Here is a 20,094-nt window from a genome sequence, read left to right on the forward strand (position 1 = left end):
ACTCTTGAGAGTTCCTTGAATAGCAAGGAGATCAAACAAGTCAATCCTAAAGGAAATCAACCCTGAATATTCATTGGAAGGACTACTGCTAAAGCTCCAACACTTTGGCCACCTGATGTTGGGAAATATTGAGGGCAGGAGGAGAAGGGGGCGACAGAGGACGGGATAGTTGGATAGCATCATCGACTCAATGTACATGAGTTTAAGCAAACTCTGGGAGAAAGTGAAAGACAGTGAAGCCTAGCATGCTGCAGCCCATGGGGTTGCAAAGAGTCAGACACAACTGAGTGACTGAACAACAACTCAAAAATAGCGGGGTTACAGTAACAACCCAGTCATATCAATGGACAGATCATCCACACAGAAACTCAACAAGGAAAAACAGTCCTTAAATGACCCAGACTTAACTGTTATTTATAGAGCATTCCATCTGAAAGCAGTAGTATGCACATTCAAGTGCACATGGAACACTCTCTAAGATAGATCACATTCTGGACCACTAAGCAAGCCTTGGTAAATTTAAGAAAACTGAAATCACAGCAAATGTGTTGTTGGACCACAACACCATGAGGCTAGAAATCAATTACAAGAAAGAAAAAAAAAATGCCACGAACACACAGAGGCTAAGCAATATGGCACTAAAAAAATCAATGGATCCCTGAAGAAATCAAAGAGGAAAATTAAAAAATACTTAGAGACAAATGAAAACATGACAATCTAAAACCACGGGATGTAGCAAAAGCAGTTCTAAGAGAGTAGTTTATAGCAATACAATCTTACCTCAGGAAACAAGAAAAATCTCAAATAAACAACCTAACCTTACACTTAAAGCAAACAGAAAGAATATCAAGCAAAACTCAAGGTTAGTAGAAGAAAAGAAATCATAAAAATCAGAACAGAAACAAATGAAGTAGATGCTAAAAGAAAAAATAGAAAAGATCAATGAACCCACAAGCTGGTTCTTCGAAAATATAAACAAAATTGATAAACCTTTACCCAGACTCATCAAGAAAAAAAGGGGAGAAGGCCCAAATTAATACAATCACAAATAAAAAAGCAGTTATAACTGATACCATAGAAGCAGAATGGATCATAAGAGCCTATGATGAACAACTATATACCAATTAAATGTACAACCTAGAAAAACGGATAAATTCTCAGAAAGGTACAATCTCCTAACACTGAACCAGGAAAAAACAAAATATGAACAGACCAATTACCAGTGATGAAGTTGAATCAGTAATTAAAACTGCCAAAAGCAAAAGTTCGGGACAAGATGGCTTCACAGGTGAATTCTACCAAACATTTTCAAACTATTAAAAAAAAATCGCAAACGAAGGGACACTTCTGAACTCACTCTATGAGGCCACTATTGCCTTGATACTAAAACTGGACAAAGATATCACAAAAGGAGAAAATTATAGGCCAATTTCACTGAAGAAAATAGATGAAAAATCCTCAAAAAAAAAACAAAACTAGCAAACCAAATCCAACAATTCAGTAAAAGGAACATACACCATAATCAAGTGGGATTTATCCCAGGATGCAAGGATTTTTCACTATCCACAAAAATTGAAAACTGCACAAACTGAAGAATAAAAATCATATGATCATTTCAACAGATGCAAAGAAAGTTTGTGACAAAATTCATTTATGATAAAAAAATTTTTTCAATAATTAGGCTTAGAAGGAACTGACCTCAGTATAATAAAGGCCTATATGGCAAGCCCAGAGCTAATGTCATACTCAACGATGAAAGGCTGAAAGCATTTCCTCTAAGATCAAGAATAAGGCAGGAATGCCTACTCTCACTACTTTAACATAATTTTGTAAGTCCTGGTCACAATAATCAGAGAAGAAAAAGTAATAAAAGGAATCCAAACTGGAAAACAAGACATAAAGCTGTCACTGTTTGCAGATGACATGATGCTATATAGAGAAAATTCCAAAGACACTACCAGGAAACTACTAGAGCTCATCAATGAATCTGGTGAAGTTGCAGGATACAAAATTAATATACAATAATATGTTGCATTTCCATATTCTAGAAGATAAAGTAAGGAAAAATCCCATTTACTATCACATCAAAAAGAATACTTATTAATAAACCTGCCTAAAGTAGTAAAATACCTATACTCTGAACACTGTAAGACTCTGAGTGAAAGGAACTGAAGATGACACAAACAGATGGAAAGATATACTATGTTCTTGGATTGGAAGAATCAATATTGTTAAAATTGACCATACCTCAAGGCAATCTACAGATTCAGTGCAATCCCCGGCAAATTACCAATGGCATATTTCACAGAGCTAGAACAAACATTTTGAAATTTGTATGGAAACACAAAGACCCCAAATAACCAAAATGATTTTAAGAAGAATATAGCTGAAGGAATCAGGCTCCCTAACTTCAGACTAAACCACAAAGCTATAGTAATCAAAACAGTATGATTTTGGCACAAAAACAGACACATAGATGAATGGACTAGGATAGAAAAGCCAGAAGTGAATCCATACTCTAATGTTCAATCTACACAAAGGAGGTAAAAACACACAATGGAGAAAAGACAGTCCCTTCAATAAATGGTGCTGGGAAAACTGGACAACCACATGTAAAAGAATGAAATAAAATTCTCTAACATGATATACAAAAGTAAACTCAAAATACATTCCCAGTCTGTGACTTGACTGTTCCCTTTCCTTATGGTGTCTCTTGGTGGTATTTTCAAAACTCAGGAGTAGTGCAGTGGATGCCAGTTGTTATTATTAGAGAAATGCAAATCAAAACTATGAGATACTACCTCATACCAGTCAGAATAGCCATCATTAATAAGTCTATACATAAATGCTGGAGAGGGTGTGGGGAAAAGGGAACCGTTGTTCACTGCTGGTGGTAATGTAAATTAGTGCAGCCACTATGGAAACAGTTTGGAGATTCCTCAAAAAACTAAAAATAGAACTACCATATGATCCAGCAATTCTACCTGTTGATATTTATCTGAAGAAACTGGAAATACAAACTCGAAAATATATCTGTACCCCCAGGTTCATAACAGCATTGGTTACAATAGCCAAGATATGGAAACAACCTAAGTGTCCACTGATATATAAATGGATATACACAATGAGATAAAAGCGACAAACAGTTTCAAGGGTAAAACTTTGTGCCTAAATGAAAAAGCTACTTTATAGTAATTTTTCACTGAAAATATTCTGTGTGAATAAAAAGGCTTCGATCTCAAAAAAAAAAAGAAAATTCTCTAACATGATATACAAAAATAAACTCAAAATGGGTTGAAGACCTAAATGTAAGACTGGATACTATAATACTCTTAGAGGAAAATATAAGCAGCTGTCTCCTAGAGTAATGGAAATAGAAAAAAAAAGAATGGGACTTAATTAAACTTAAAAGCTTTTGCACAGCAAAGGAAATCATAAACAACACAAAAAGACAAACTACAGACTGAGAGAAAATGTTTGCAAATGATGCTACCAACAAGGGATTAATTTCCCAAATTATACAAATGGCTCATACAGCTTAATGTCAAAAAAAAAAAATAGTCAGAAGACCTAAATAGACATTTCTCCAAAGAATGTTTAGTTGCTAAGTCATGTCCAACTCTTTTGGGACCCCATGAACTGTAGCCCACCAGGCTCTTCTGTCCATTGGATTTGCCAGGCAAGAATACTGGAGTGGGTTGTCATTTCCTTCTTCAGGGGATCATCCCAACCCAGGGATCAAACTTCCTGCATTGGCAGGCAGATTCTTTACCACTGAGCTACCAGGGAAGCCCCAAAGAAGACATACAAATGTGCCTGCTAACTGGCATACGAACTGATGCTTAACATCACTAATTAAAGAAATGCAAATAAAAATTACAATGAGGTATCACCTCACACCAATCAGAATGGGCATCATTAAAAAGTCTATGAATAATAAACACTGGAGTAGGTATGGAGAAACAGGAAGTCTTCTACATGGTTGGTGGGAATATAAATTGGGGCAGTCACTATGGAGGACAGTATGTAAGATCCTTAAAAACTCAAAATAGAGCTACCATTTGTTCCTGCAATTTCACTCCTGGGCATATATGCAGAGAAAACTTTCATTTGAAAAGATATATACACCCAGTATTCATAGGAGCACTATTTAAAATAGCCAAGATATGGAAGTAACATCAACAGATTAATGAATAAATAAGACCCCCCCACACACACACACCTATACATACACACAAACAACAGAATATTACCCAATCATAAAAAAGAATAAAATAATGCCATCTGCAACAATAAGGATGGACCTAGAGATTATCATATTAAGTGAAGTCAGACAAAGCAAGACAAATATTATGGGTTATCCCTTATATGTGGAACAACAGGGCGGCCTGGCGTGCTGCGATTCATGGGGTCGCAAGGAGTCGGACACGACTGAGCGACTGAACTGAACTGAACTGAAAATACAATACAAATGAACTTATTTACAAAAACAGAAATAGACTTATAGACACAGAAAACAATTTTATGGTTGCCAAATGGAATAGCAGTGGGGCAGGGAGATAACTGGGAGTTTGGGGTGAACATATATACACTCAGTTCAGTTGCTCAGTTGTGTCTGACTCTGCAGCCGCATGGGTAAACAACAAGGACCTACTGCATAGCACAGGAACTATATTCAGTATCTTAAATTAACAGTATATAAACAGCCTTATTAAGATTGCTTATTCCTTCTTGTTTGCAATTTGGCAGATTATACCTTTCAAGGTACAATCTATAACATACCTATATAACAACCTATAATGGAAAATAATCTTTCATATATATATAGACTTCCCTGGTGGCTCAAACAGTAAAGCATAGGGCCTACAATGTGGGCGACCTGGGTTCGATCCCTGGGTTGGGAAGATCCTCTGGAGGAGGAAATGGCAAGCCACTCCAGTACTCTTGCCTGGAAAACCCTATGGACAGAGGAGCTTGTTAGGCTCCCGTCCACAGGGTTGCAAAGAATCAGACAAGACTGAGCGACTTCACTTCGACACACTTGACATATATATGCACACTTGAAAGTAACACAACACTGTAAATTAACTACACTTTAATTTTTTAAAAATGTTTTTGTCTGTGTGTGTGTGTGTGTGTGTGTGTGTGTGTGTGTGGGTATGTGTGTGTGGAAGGCTAATAGGTCAAAGGGAGAATCATAATCACTAATCTCACTAATAAATAACTGCTATACTAAAAAAAAAAAAAAACAACCCTAAACTGAAGAGATAAAGTTAGGCTATGCTAACACTAAACAAAAGAAAGTTGGAGGGACTTCCTTGGTGGTTCAGTGGTTGGGAGTCTGCCTGCCAATGTAGGGGACAAAGGCTTGATCCTTGTTCCAAGAAGATCTCATATGCTGCAGGGCAACTAAGTCCATGGGCCACAACTACTGAGCTTGCTCTCTACAAGAGAAGCCACCACAATGAGAAACCCATGCACCACAACCAGACAGTAACCCTCACTCACGGCAACTAGAGGAATGCCCAATGGCAGCAACAAAGACCCAGTGCAGCCAAAATAAGTAAATATCATAAATATATAAAAAAAAGAAAGTGGGAGTAGCTACGTTAATTTCAGACAGGACAAAGTTCACAGCAAGAATGTTATCATGAATAAAGAGGGGTATTAGATAATAATAATACTTTGAGAAGGTAACAATCTTAAAAGTGTATTTAATGCTAACAACAAAACAAGAACAACAAACTCACATCAAACTGTGTGAGGCAAAACTGACAGACGATTGCAAGAAGAAATAGATAAATCCACTACTATAATCAGAGACTTTAACATTCCCTCTATCAGAAATGCATAGACTCAACAGGCAGAAAATCAGTAAAGACAGAGGTGAACTCAACAGCACCAGTAACTATTAATAGCTGGGTATAATTGATATCTATATCCTACTTCATCCAACAACAGCAGATTACACATTCTTCTCAAGATAACATTAAATATTCACCAAAAGAGATCACATTCTGGGTCATAAAACACACTTTACCAAGTGTGAAAAACCAGAAATTATATAATGTCTGCTCTTAGGCCACAAAGGAATTAAATTAGAAATCATTAACAGAAAGGTTAACGGGAAAATCTCAAAATACTTGGAGATTAAACAACACACTTCTAATTAACATGTAAACAAAGAAGAAACCTCATTAGAAATTTTAAAATGCTATGAATGAAATGAATATGCAAATATAAGTCATCAAAATTTGTGGGATATTATCACTTTTGTAATTAAAAACATAAATAAAAATTAAAGAAAAGCAAAAAAATTGTGGGATACAGTGGAAACAGTGCTTATAGTGAATAGCATAAGAGAAAAAAAGAATTTACAGCATTAAATTCATATATTGGAAAATAAGAGAAATCTTTAGGAAATCAGAAAAGGAAGAGCAAATTAAATCCAAAGTAAGTACAAGGAATAATAAAAATCAGAGCAGAAATCAAATGAGACTGAAAACACAAAATCTAAGTCCACTAATTTGATAACCTAGAGAAAATGGGCCAATTCCTTGAAAAGTACAATCTGCCAAATTGCAAAAAAGAAGAAATAAACAGTCAGAATGGGACTGTATCTGTTAAAGAAATTAAATCAATAATTAATAACTACCCAAAGCAGAAACCACCAGGTCCAAATGAGTTCACTGACAATTTCTACCAAAAATTTAAGGCAGAAATTTTACCAATTCTCTAGAAATTCTTTCAGAAAATAGAAGCAGAGGAACTATTTCCTAACACACCTATGAAGACAGCAATACCCAAGCTATTACAAGATGTCTACAATCTCATGAAAACAGACACAAAGAACCTCAAAAATTAGTAAATTGAATTTAACAATGTATAAAAAGACTTAAATACCATAACCAAGTGGGATTTATTCCAGTATGCAAAACTGGTTCAACATTCAAAATCAATTAATGTGATCCATCACATCAACAGGCATTACATGATCATATCATTATCACATCATTATATCATATCACATCAAAAAGAAAACAATCACACGAATGTACCAATAGTTGCACAAATAGCATTTCAGAAAGTACAACACATACAACGAAAACTCAAAGTAAACTAGGAGTAGAGGGAATTTCTTCTCTTGATTAAAACTGTCTACCAAAAAACTACAGCTATATCATACTTAACTGTAAAACAGCAGAACCTTTCCCATTAATTTCTGGAACAACACAAGATATTCCCTCATCTCTCCTTCTCAACACTAGGTACTGGAAATTATAGCTAATGCAATAAAATAGGAAATAAAAGATACATAGGTTTGTAAGGAAGAAATAAAACTCTCTGTTCACAGATGACATGGTTATTTATGGGAAAAATCCAAAAGAATCATGTTTTAAAAGCCTGCAACTAATAAGCAATTATAACAAGGTTGCAGGATACAAAGTTGATATAAAAAAGTCAATTGCTATCTCATGCACTAGCAAAGAGGCAGAATTTGAATTAAAAACACATTACTATTTACATTAGCACCTCCAAAAATGAAAACAGTTCAGTTCAGTTGTTCAGTCATGTCTGACTCTTTGTGACCCCATGGATTGCAGCATGCCAGGCCTCCCTGTCCATCACCAACTCCCGGAGTTTATCCAAACTCATGTCCATTGAGTCAGTGATGGCATCCAACCATCTTATCCTCTGTTGTCCCCTTCTCCTCCTGCCTTCAATCTTTCCCAGCATCAGGGCCTTTTCAAATGAGTCAGCTTTTCGCATCAGGTGGCCAAAGTATTGGAGTTCTAGCTTCAACATCAGTCCTTCCAATGAACACCCAGGACTGATCTTCTTTAGAATAGACTGGGTGGATCTCCTTGCAGTCCAAGGGACTCTCAAGAGTCATCGCCAACACCACAGTTCAAAAGCATCAGTTCTTCAGTACTCAGCTTTCTTTATGGTCCAACTCTCACATCCATACATGACCACTGGAAAAAAAACCATAGCCTTGACTAGACAGACCTTTGTTGGCAAAGTAATGTCTCTGCTTTTGAATATACTATCTAGGCTGGTCATAACTTTCCTTCCAAGGAGTAAGCATCTTTTAATCTCATGGCTGCAGTCACCATCTGCAGTGATTTTGAAGCCCAAAAAAATACTCAGCCAACTTTTCCACTGTTTCCCCAACTATTTCCCAAGAAGTGATGGGACCAGATGCCATGATCTTCGTTTTCTGAATGTTGAGCTTTAAACCAACTTTTTAACTTTCCTCTTTCACTTTCATCAAGAAGATCTTTAGTTCTTCTTTGCTTTCTGCCATAAGGGTGGTGTCATCTGCATATCTGAGGTTATTGATATTTCTCCTGACAATCTTGATTCCAGCTTGTGCTTCATCCAGCCCAGTGTTTCTCATGGTGTACTCTGCATATAAGTTATATAAGCAGGGTGAAAATATACAGCCTTGAAGTACTCCTTTTCCTATTTGGAACCAGTCTGTTGTTCCATGTCCAGTTCTGTTGCTTCCTGACCTGCATATAGGTTTCTCAAGAGGCAGGTCAGGTGGTCTGTATTTCCATCTCTTTCAGAATTTTCCACCTCTTTCAGAATTTTCCACAGCTTATTGTGATCCACATAGTCAAAGGCTTTGGCATAGTCAATAAAGCAGAAATAGATGTTTTTCTGGAACTCTCTTGCTTTTTCCATGATCCAGTGAATGTTGGCAATTTGATCTCTGGTTCTTCTGCCTTTTCTAAATCCAGCTTGAAAATCTGGAAGTTCACAGTTCACGTATTGCTGAAGCCTGGCTTGGAGAATTTTAAGCATTACTTTACTAGCATGTGAGATGAGTGCAACTGTGTGGTAGTTTGAGCATTCTGTGGCATTGCCTTTCTTTGGGATTGGAATGAAAACTGAACTTTTCCAGTCCTGTGGCCACTGCTGAGTTTTCCAAATTTGCTGGCATATTGAGTGCAGCACTTTCACAACATCATCTTTTAGGATTTGAAATAGCTCTACTGGCATTCCATCACCTCCACTAGCTTTGTTCATACTGATGCTTCCTATTTGACTTCACATTACAGTATATCTGGCTCTAGGTGAGCGATCACACCATCATGATTATCTGGGTCATGAAGATCTTTTTGCATAGTTCTTCTGTGTATTCTTGCCACCTCTTCTTAATATCTTCTTCTTCTGTTAGGTCCATACCATTTCTGTCCTTTATTGAGCCCATCTGTACATGAAATGTTCCCTTGGTAACTCTAATTTTCTTGAAGAGATCTCTAGTCTTTCCTATTCTATTGTTTTCCTCTATTTCTTTGCACTGATCACTGAGGAAGGCTTTATCATCTCTCCTTGCTATTCTTTGGATCTCTGCATTCGAACGGGTATATCTTTCCTTTTCTCCTTTGCTTTGGCTTCTCTTCTTTTCACAGCTGTTTGTAAGGCCTCTCCAGACAGCCATTTTGCTTTTTTGCATCTTTTTCTTGGGGATGGTCTTACTCCCTGTCTCCTGTACAATGTCACAAACTTCCATCCATAGTTCATCATGCACTCTGTCTATCAGATCTAGTCCCTTAAATTTATTTCTCACTTCCACTGTATAATCATAAGGGATTTGATTTAGGTCATACCTGAATGGTGTAGTGGTTTTCCCTACTTTCCTCAATTTAAGTCCAAATTTGGCAATAAGGCTTTCATGATCTGAGCCATAGTCAGTTCCTGGTCTTGTTTTTGCTGACTGTATAGAGCTTCTCCATCTCTGGCTGCAAAGAATATAATCAATCTGATTTCGGTGTTGGCCATCTGGTGATGTCAATGTGTAGAGTCTTCTCTTGTTTTGTTGGAAGAGGGTGTTTGCTATGACCAGTGCGTTCTCAGGTATAAATCTTACAAAAAATATATATGATCAACATGAGGAAATACAACAAAACTATGACTAAAGATACCAAAAAAGAACTAAAAAACTAGAGAGATATTCCATATTCAATGAAATGAAGAATCAATATTGTTAATATGCCAGTTTTTCTCAACTTGCTCTATAGAGTCCATGCAATCCTAATCAAAATCCCAGCAACCTGTTTTGTGGAAATCAGTAAAATGATTCTCAAGTTTATATGGAGTGGCAAAAGACCCAAGATAGCCAACACAATATTAAAGGAGAAGAGCGAAGTCAGAGGACTGAAATAATCCATATTCAAGACTTAGCATAAGCTACAGTAAATGTGGTATTGGCAAAAGAATAGATAAATAGATTAACAGAACCTGATACAGAGCCCCCAAATAAATTCACATAAATACAGTCAACTGATCTTTGACAGGAAGTGAAGGCAACATAGCAGAGAAAGGGCAAACTTTTTAATATATAGTGTTGGAAAACCTAGACATTTCACATTAAAAAAAAATGAATCTAGACATGCACCTTATACTCTTTCCAAGAATTAACTCAAAATTGATCACAGACCTAAATATAAAACACAAACTATAAAATTCCAAGAAGATAACATAGGAAAAAATCTAGATGACTTTGCATATGGTGATGACACTTTAGACACAACATCAAAGGCATGATCCATGAAAGAAATAATTGATAAGCTGCTGCTGCTGCTGCTGCTAAGTCGCTTCAGCTGTGTCCGACTCTGTGCGACCCCACAGATGGCAGCCCACCAGGCTCCGCCGTCCCTGGGATTCTCTAGGCAAGAACACTGGAGTGGGTTGCCATTTCCTTCTCCAGTTGATAAGCCAGACTTCATTAAAGTTAAAAACTCCTCTGTAAAAGACACTTGAAAGAGAATGAGAAAATAAGCCACAGACTGGGAGAAAACACTTGCAAAAGACATATATAATAAAGGACTGTTATCTGAAACATATGAAGAACTCATAATAAAAGTCAATCCAGTTAAAAAGTAGGCAAAAGACTTGAATAGACACCTCACCAAAGAAGATATATATAAGTAGGCATATGAAAATATATTCAACATCCTATGTCACTTGAGAATTACTAATTAAAACAACAATAATATACCACTACACATCTATTACAATAGCCAATATCCAAAACACTGACAACATCAAATGCTGGCAAAGATGTGGAGCAACAGGAATTCTCATTCATTGTTGGCTGGAATGCAAAGTATTACTGCTACTTTGGCAAACAGTTTGGCAGTTTGTTTACAAAACTAAACATACTCTTACCATATAATCCAGAGATTGGACTCCTTGGCATCTACCCAAATGAATTGAAAATGTATGTCCACACAAAAACCAGCATGCAGATGTTTATAGCAGCTTTATTCATAACTTCCAAAACCTAGAAGCAACCGAGACATCTTTCAACAAGTGAATGGATTAAATAAACTGTGGTTATATGCAGACAGTGGAATATTATTCAGTGCTAGAAAGAAATGAGATATCAAGCCAGGAAAATACAGGAAAAACTTAAGTGCCTAGTACTAAGAAGCCAATCTGCAAAGGCTACACACTGCATCATTCCGACTATACGACTTTCTAAAAAAGGCAAAACTACGGAGGCAGTAAGATTAGTGGTTGTCAGGGGTTATGAAGGAAGAAAGGATGAACAGGCAGAACAAACAGGATTTATGAGGGTAGTGAAACCATTCTGTGTCATACTACAGTGATGGATATATATCATTAACAATTTTCCCAAACCCATAGAATGTACACCACCAAGGGTAAATCCTATGTTAAACTGTGGACTTTGGGCAATAGTGATGTGTCTTTGGAGGTTCACTGACTGAAACAAATAGTACCGCTATGGTGGGGAATGTCAGTTGAAACAAACAGTACCACTGCAGTGGGGGATGTCAATCTGAGAGGAAGCTGTATGTGTGGAGGAGGAAGGGAGGATACAGAACTCTCTGTGCTTTCTGCTCAGTATTGCTGTGAACCTAACACTACTTGAAAATAGATTTTATTAGTTAAAAAAATAATACAAACCAATGAGCTTATTTTAACTGAAGTTTTACTTTCCTCAACAATGTGCTATACCACAACATAAACTATTTTACCATTTTGTAACTAATGATGTTTCACAATTACATTTTTAAATTTCTGCTCTTTACTTCCCTTTTATCATAAGCTGTCACTCAAATATCACTGCAATTTCTCTAGGACTGTCTTCCATTCAACTTTTTCTGTTTCCCATACAAGTAAAACAAAAAAGAATCAGACTTCCCCCATCTATTTATGAAGTACAGAGAATTTAAAAGGTGATAAATACAAAAGTAATTTGTCAACGTGATATTATACAAACTTTAAATACTCTTATTTGCAATTTATTAATATAGTATTACTCATCTCTTTACTCTCTGAATGTCACACTGAGTTTATACTCCTATTTTTCAGATTCCTTGAAGGAGCATTCATCACCTGAATTTTTTCCTTTCTACTGGCAAAATAGGAAGTGTTTAGAAAACTGAGTATTCAATTTCTGCGGGTCTATAAGAAACTACTTTGTGTTTTCCTTTCAATCTGGAGTCAACCTCACAGCTCTTAAGCAAGCATCAACGATACTCCTTTATTTCTTAGTGAATATCTGATTTTGTTTAAAAGAATTTCCTTATCAAGAGAGCCAATTTACATACTGAAGTAAACAACTCAAAGAAAATTTCAGTATATGGAAACTAAGTTGGAAAAATGAAGAGATTTTTCTTCCAACATCAAAGATGGTTGAATGATTTGAAAAATATTGGCAGATTTTCTCAAATAAGACAAGAAACCATGTTTCTTCCTTTTTTCTTACAAGCTTGGAGGATCAGAACATGTTTGTGTTAAAAATCTAAGAGTTTTCTCACATCCATCTTGGAAGAAAGTAAATAACCATCATTTCCCAGAGGGAGAACAAAAAGCCAGAACTCCATGCCCTTATCACCAGATAAGAGCTAACATAATTGTAGCAGATTCTGTCTGTGATCCACACATATACCTTCACAACTTAGCAATTCACACACATAGATCTGACTTCCAAATGTCAGCACTTGCATTTCTTTAAAGGCTTTTTCAGAACAGAACTGCCAAGGAATTGGAATTAACACAAATGGAATAGTCTTAACTCAATAACTGAAGGCATTTCATGTACAAATAAATACTCCAGCTTCTTTGCCTCTCAAATGGTTAACTTAGGTGTATATTTTACTCTGTTTCCCCAAGTTTCCCATGGGATATTAAGCTCCAGTTTTCCAAAACTATAAATCGCTTAATGGCTGTCAAATCAGTGCGTTATTACATATAGGTACATTATTATTTCATCTAATCATCTCCAGAACTCTTTAATGTACACCAAACCAAGAGGAATCTGATTCAGTGGGTTAAGGATAACCTAACCATTGCTCAGAGTCACAGAGCAAGCCATGATTGTAACACAGTATATCCAGAACTTGTGCTCCTTCCACAAAGGAACAGAACATGGAGCGGGGGATTCCATTCAAATAGGATTATATCTCAAACCTACAAAGAAGTCCTATCTTGATTTTCAAAGTAAACTTAACTCTAAAAAAGTGTTCAGTGCACACTAGTCTTATTAAAGTATATCAGTAATGTCATTATGAACTATATATATTTAAAATAACTGGTAATGGGCAATATGAGTACTTTCCAATTTCCTAAAACAATCATATCTCTTCACAGGTAAATTTCCTGATGAGAGTGATGGAGTAAAGGAATTTGTTTTTCTTATACACACTATAAACTAAAAAACAAAAATAAATAAGACACTTATAATTATATAATTTAAGATTTTAAGAAAATATAGTACATTTTATCAATTTTACTTATCAAAATTAAAATGTTATATATTAGAATCAGTTAAGTTCAGTCGCTCAGTTGTGTCCGACTCTGCGACCCCATGAATCACAGCACTCCAGGCCTCCCTGTCCATCACCAACTCCCGGAGTTCACTCAAACTCATGTCCATCGAGTCGGTGATGTCATCCAGCCATCTCATCCTCTGTCGTCCCCTTCTCCTCCTGCCCCCAATAATGACATTTAAATGTCCACATTTTGGCATATTTCATTTATTCGTTCAACACACACTTACGCTGGTTCTAAACTGTGTAAAATATATCTTGTGACTTGTTACTACAGACCAAGGAAGAAAGGAGGAAAAATCAAGTAAAGATAAACTTCAGAATGGAAGGAGAAAAGATAAAAAACAGAGAAATTTTACAGATTGCCAACCTCAATTTTTATAGCTTTACAACTACATATACAAATACAGAAAAATTCATTAATTCACTCAACAAACACCAAAAACTACTGAAAAGTCGACAATGCTAGGAACTGGGTATACAATGACAGAAAATAGTAGTACTTGCCTTAAGTTGCTTAAAATTAAGTTGTTTAGCAAAGGAAACTACCAAAACATCAAAAGGCTGAATATTGAATGGGGAAACATATTTGTAAATGATATAGCTGATGAAGGATTAATACGCAAAATATACAAAGAATTCATACAACTCAACATCAAAAACAAAAAACTTGACTAAAAAATAAGCAGAGGATCTAAATAGACATTTTTCCAAAATAGACACAGATGGCCAACAGGTACATGAAAAAGAGCTCAACATCACTGCAAGTCAGAGATCTGCAAATCAAAACCACCATGAGCTATCACCTCATACCATTCAGTTCAGTTCAGTCGCTCAGTCATGTCCGATTCTTTGCGACCCCATGAATCGCAGCACGCCAGGCCTCCCTGTCCATTGCCAACTCCCAGAGTTCAATCAGACTCACGTCCATCGAGTCAGTGATGCCATCCAGCCATCTCATCCTCTGTCATCCCCTTCTCCTCCCTGCCCACAATCCCTCCCAGCATCAGAGTCTTTTCCAATGAGTCAACTCTTCGCATGAGATGGCCAAAGTACTGGAGTTTCAGCTTTAGCATCATTCCTTCCAAAGAACACCCAGGACTGATCTCCATCATTAGAATGGTTATTATCAAAAAGATAAGAAATAACAAGTGCTGACAGGATACAAAGAAAAAGGACCCCTGTGCACTGTTGGTAAGAATGTAAATTAGTGCAACCACTATGAAAAACAGTATGGAGGTTTCTCAAAAAATTAAAAATAGTACTACTATATGATCCAGTAATCCATTTCATGATATTTATCCAAAGAAAACAAAACACTAACTTAAAAAGATAGGCACCCACATGTTCACTGAAGCATTGTTTACAATAGTCAAGGTATGGAAGCAACCTAAGAATCTAGCCATAAGTGAATGGGGAAAGAAGTTGGTTTATACACACACAAACACAATGGTATATCATTCAGCCATAAAAAATTAAATCTTGCCCTATGCAACAATATGGATAAATCTAGAGGGAATTATATGTAAGTCAGGCAAATATTATATGACTTCAGTCAGGCAAATACCATATGGAATCTAGAAGGGCAGGGTGTGGGGTGGTGGGGTAAAGAAGTGAAGGGGATTAACCTCCATTTATAAAATAAATAAGGCATGGAGATGTAATACATAAGGAATATGGTTGGTAATATTGTAATAACTTCATATATGGACAGATGGTTACTAGACTTTGTGATGATCACTTTATGTAAATGTCAAATCACTACACAACATACCTGAAACTAACATAATATTGTATATCAATTATATTTCAATAGTAAAAAATCCTGCCCATTACCTCTAACAACAAAAAAGTAAATAATCTACATTTACCTACTAAATATTAAAAACACAAAAAGTAAATAATCTATATTTACCTACTAAACATTAAAAACAAAAAAGTAAATAATTGACATTTACCTACTAAATATTAAACTGAATTAGTTCAAAAGCATTATAAATAGAAAATCTGATAAATTTCTGGGCTTTCCTCAGAACAAGTGTGCTTAATAATATAAGCATCACTGATATAATGTTGACAAAGCTGCATGGTTCAATCGAAAGTCCAGCGGTTTAAAATTTCATATACATGGGAGAAGCCTAGCTCCATCATAATTGGTTTTTTTACCATAGGCAAGTAATTTATTAAGTGAAATAAAGATAACAAAAATTACCTCCCATGGTTGTTGAAAGGATTAAATAATATGTCAAATGTAAAGTAAATAGCACAATACCAGTTAAAAAAACATGTCCTCAATAACTATTAGCTCTCACATTCAAATACTTTTCAAATATCATGAAAATAGAACACCAAAAGCCTGGAATGGTCACTGTTTTATATTTCACTCTTAGCTAGAAAAATTAATACACTGACTTTCTATTTACTAGTAAAGATTAATGTATTCGCTCCCCTGGTAGCTCAGATAGTAAAAAATCTGCCTGCAATACGGGAGACCTAGGTTCAATCTCTTGAGTTAGGAAGATCCCCTGGAGAAGGAAATGGCAACCCACTCCAGTATTCTTGCCTGGAAAATCCCATAGACAGAGGAGCCTGAAGGGCTACAGTCCATGGGGTCGTGAAGAGTCGGACACAACTGAGCAACTAGCGTGCGCGCGCGTGCACACACACACACACGCACACACATATTAATGTATTCAGCTTCTAATTCTCTAATAATCCTTATTTATCTTTGAGAATTTGATAAAAATGATGAACTTCTTCCTCCCCAAATACCACACAGTATTTTGCATCAATTTAGGGACATTAACAGGTTCTATGAAAGCTAGATTAAAAACTACATCTAGCTGTTTAAAATAAAACTAAATCAAATTGAATAAAATTAAAAATTCAGTTCTTCAGTTGTACTGGCCACATTTCAAGTACACAATAGCCACAGGGGGCTAGTTGCTATTGGATACACAGATATAAAACATTTCCATCATCCCAGAAACTATCAGAGCTGTTCTGGAGTATTAAAATAGTATGATGAGTAAAACTATTTTTCTTTAAGCTTGTTTTGTTTCATAAAATATCTAGATACCACTCTTTGTGGCAGATTCCCAAGAGGGTAGAAGCTGTGAATATTTTGCCTACAAACTAGGGTCCAGCAAATAAGAAGCACTGAATAGGTATCTAATAGATGACATTATAATTTCGATTATATTAATCTAGCAAAAATTGACTAAGCTGGCCAAGACCAGAACTGACAGCTGTGAATGCTGCTGCTTAGTCACTTCAGTCGTGTCCAACTCTGTGCGACCCCATAGATGGCACCCCACCAGGCTCCCCCATCCCTGAGATTCTCCAGGCAAGAACACTGGAGTGGGCTGCCATTTCCTTCTCCAATGCAGGAAAGTGAAAAGTGAAAGTGAAGTCGCTCAGTTGTGTTCAACCCTCAGCGACCCCATGGACTGCAGCCTACCAGGCTCCTCTATCCATGGGATTTTCCAGGCAAGAGTCCTGGAGTGGGGTGCCATTGCCTTCTCTGGACAGCTGTGAATATGAGTCTGTAAACAGCTAAATTTTTTTCTAAGTAGCAGGTCAGCTTATATGTACTACCAACTGACTCCTGAAGCCAATGAGGGTCCCTATGCTGACTTTAAGTGTTTTGAACCATACATTTTGGCTAGGTTACTTGAGCAAAATTTTAAGAGCTGTCCATATCCTATTCCATTGAAGAACAGAAAAAACACATACTTACAGTTAATTATTTTTCATTATTCCTATAAGGGTTTTTCCTAGATAAAGCAATTGGGTAACTTATTTTTAAATAGTATGTATATATTCACACAGTCATTTTTAACAAATGAAACATTTTTAAAGTCCACCAAAGTTTTATAACTTAGAGTTTATGGCATTAAGATTTTAGAAAATTGCTTTCCTTTTAACATATCTTGAAATCAAGAAAAAGTTGCTGCTATACACAGAACAGTAAAAGGTCTAATAATAATTTTGCACTTACACTGATACATTTTTTCTAATGGTAAATTCATCCAAATCGTCATCAGAGCTGCTATCAGTTGCATCAGAATCCAGACCCTCTTCAACATGAGACAACAGCCCTGTGGCAGACAGTGCAAATCTTTGGATTTCTGCAGCTGTACACCGTGCAAAGCCATTTTTTGTGTCATTCCACAATTTAGTCTCTGCAGTCAATATGTTGATGTCTGGCTTAATTTCAGTGCATTTAGGTAAACTGTTATCCAAAATTGTGGTAGGTTCATGAAAAATCTTTACTTTGGGGAGCTGATGTTTCATAGAAAATTTCATTTGTTGACCATAGTGCTTAACAACATGCTTTGCCAGGAGCATCTGCAAATGTTTCTGAGTTCTTCTAGCCTGGCTAAGTAAAATTTTCTGTTTACTTACACACTGAAGTAAACGAGCATTCACTTCCTCCTCCTTTTCAGCAGCTGAGGAGCTAATAGGCACATACGAGTGGTCAGGTCCAATTTTGTTTTGAGCACGGTGCAATAAACCCTTTTTAATCTCACCACCACTAACTTTATCCAAAAGTGCATTCTTTTGGTACCATTTACAGTTTTTCAGTTGTACTTTATCTACATTAGTGTCTTTGGTTACATTTGAATCCAAAATAATTTGTACATCTGCCACGCACGGGCTTGTGGTATCTGACAGAGGTTCCGTTTTGATGAACTCTTCAGAATGAGAATGACAAATTTTACTGAGCTGAATATTGCCGCCATTACACAGTATGTTTTTCAGCTTATTGCAGCTGGGTTCCCCTAATTTCTTTTGTTTATAATTCTCATTGTATTTATTTAACGTAGTGTTAGAACTCATTAAAAGAACTGTCTGGTAATGTTTTGAAGACTGAGGGGAGCCAAAATGTTTTAAATTCACAAAATTAGTGTTAAGAGTAGATTCAGGAGTTGGAAATCCCAGCATCTGAGAGAAAGTGTCTCCTTTTAGCTTTTCATCTACAGTTCTTGGACTTTCCATGCACAGCATCTTGTCTGATTCCATGGTACTCGGTAAAGATGAAAAGCAGATACCCTTTGTTGCTGCCTCCCTCAGAGCCGGGGTCATGGCGAATCCTGCAGATAATTACTGGAAACCTAAAATAATGTAAAAATAAAAGATCAAATATCAAGAAAGAAGTTTTATGCTTATACTGTTACCAAGGGCAACACTTTCAATGTCTCTGGTTAAAAAGTGAATGGAACCAAACTCTCCCTTAATTTGCCAACTCCTAACATTTTCTCTGCTCTTTGCTAGTTCATAAGGAATTTAATAAGGATTATTCTTCACTCTAATTATAGGCCTACTACCCAAAACTTCAATGAAAGATGTTTTGTACCTAGTACATAAAAGACAAATATTTGTGAATGCAATTATATCTCAAGATTTCTGTTTTTTGACAATGATTATGATAGTCAAAAGAAAAAAAAAATCCATCCTGGGATTCATACTTGAAAACGTGACTTGATCCCACATTTCCAAACAAAAATATAATTTTTATAAAATGTAACGGCTCCAAATTTTCATTTCTCAATTTAAACTTCACAATTTGAACAGTATTAATAACTAAAACACAGAACTGAACTACAAACAAAAAAGTATATAATTGGAAATTCCCTGGTGGGCCAGTGGTTAGAACTTGGTGTTTTCACTGCCAGGGACTGGGTTCAATCTCTGCTCAGGAAATTAAGATCCTGCAAGCCTCGTGGCACAGCCAAAAAGACAAAAAAAGTATATTATTTCACAGGTGCTAAAAAATAATGTGGTAGTGAAAACTAGCCTGATCCACAATGTGAAAATTTTTTTTCTAAAAAAACTCTGCAATCATTAGTTTCTTTTCACAAATGGATATTCATCAGTTATCATTACAGAAGTTCTTACTCCTGCCTGAAAACATAGTGGGGAATATAACAGATGACACTAAAGATTAATCCCATAATTAAACAAATTTCATATTATTTTATCAAAGGAAAAAGTATAAAATTACATATTCTGACATAAAAAAGGTAATTTAGTACTATTAAAAATTATGAAGATTTAAGAGTTAGTGAAAACATTTTATATCATTAATAATCACACATTTTCAAAGCACATGACAGTTAGTAGCCATTTAAATAGCCAAATTCACATAAGCTAAGTCCCCGGACTTAGCTGTAACTCTAGATCCTTCATTCTTGTTTAAAAACACAAAACCAAAATCATATTCTCTGCAAAGACTAACAAGAATTATCAAAAGGAAAAAAAAAAGGCACAAAATGTCTAT

General features: G+C 36.0%; 1 protein-coding gene across 11 annotated transcripts in view; it reads right to left on the minus strand.

Moving 5' to 3' along the window:
- Positions 1 to 20,094, minus strand: part of KANSL1L (KAT8 regulatory NSL complex subunit 1 like) — a 141,143-nt gene that overhangs the window by 98,528 nt on the left and 22,521 nt on the right. For all 11 annotated transcript variants that reach the window (XM_027965146.3, XM_027965148.3, XM_027965147.3 and 8 more), the window contains exon 2: positions 17,812 to 18,928. In XM_027965146.3, coding sequence (XP_027820947.1) covers positions 17,812 to 18,899 — 1,088 coding nt within the window. In that variant the 5' untranslated portion in view covers positions 18,900 to 18,928. The remainder of the gene's footprint in view (positions 1 to 17,811; positions 18,929 to 20,094) is intronic.

This window comes from Ovis aries, chromosome 2 (genome assembly GCF_016772045.2).
Source record: "Ovis aries strain OAR_USU_Benz2616 breed Rambouillet chromosome 2, ARS-UI_Ramb_v3.0, whole genome shotgun sequence".
Taxonomy (NCBI): domain Eukaryota; kingdom Metazoa; phylum Chordata; class Mammalia; order Artiodactyla; family Bovidae; genus Ovis; species Ovis aries.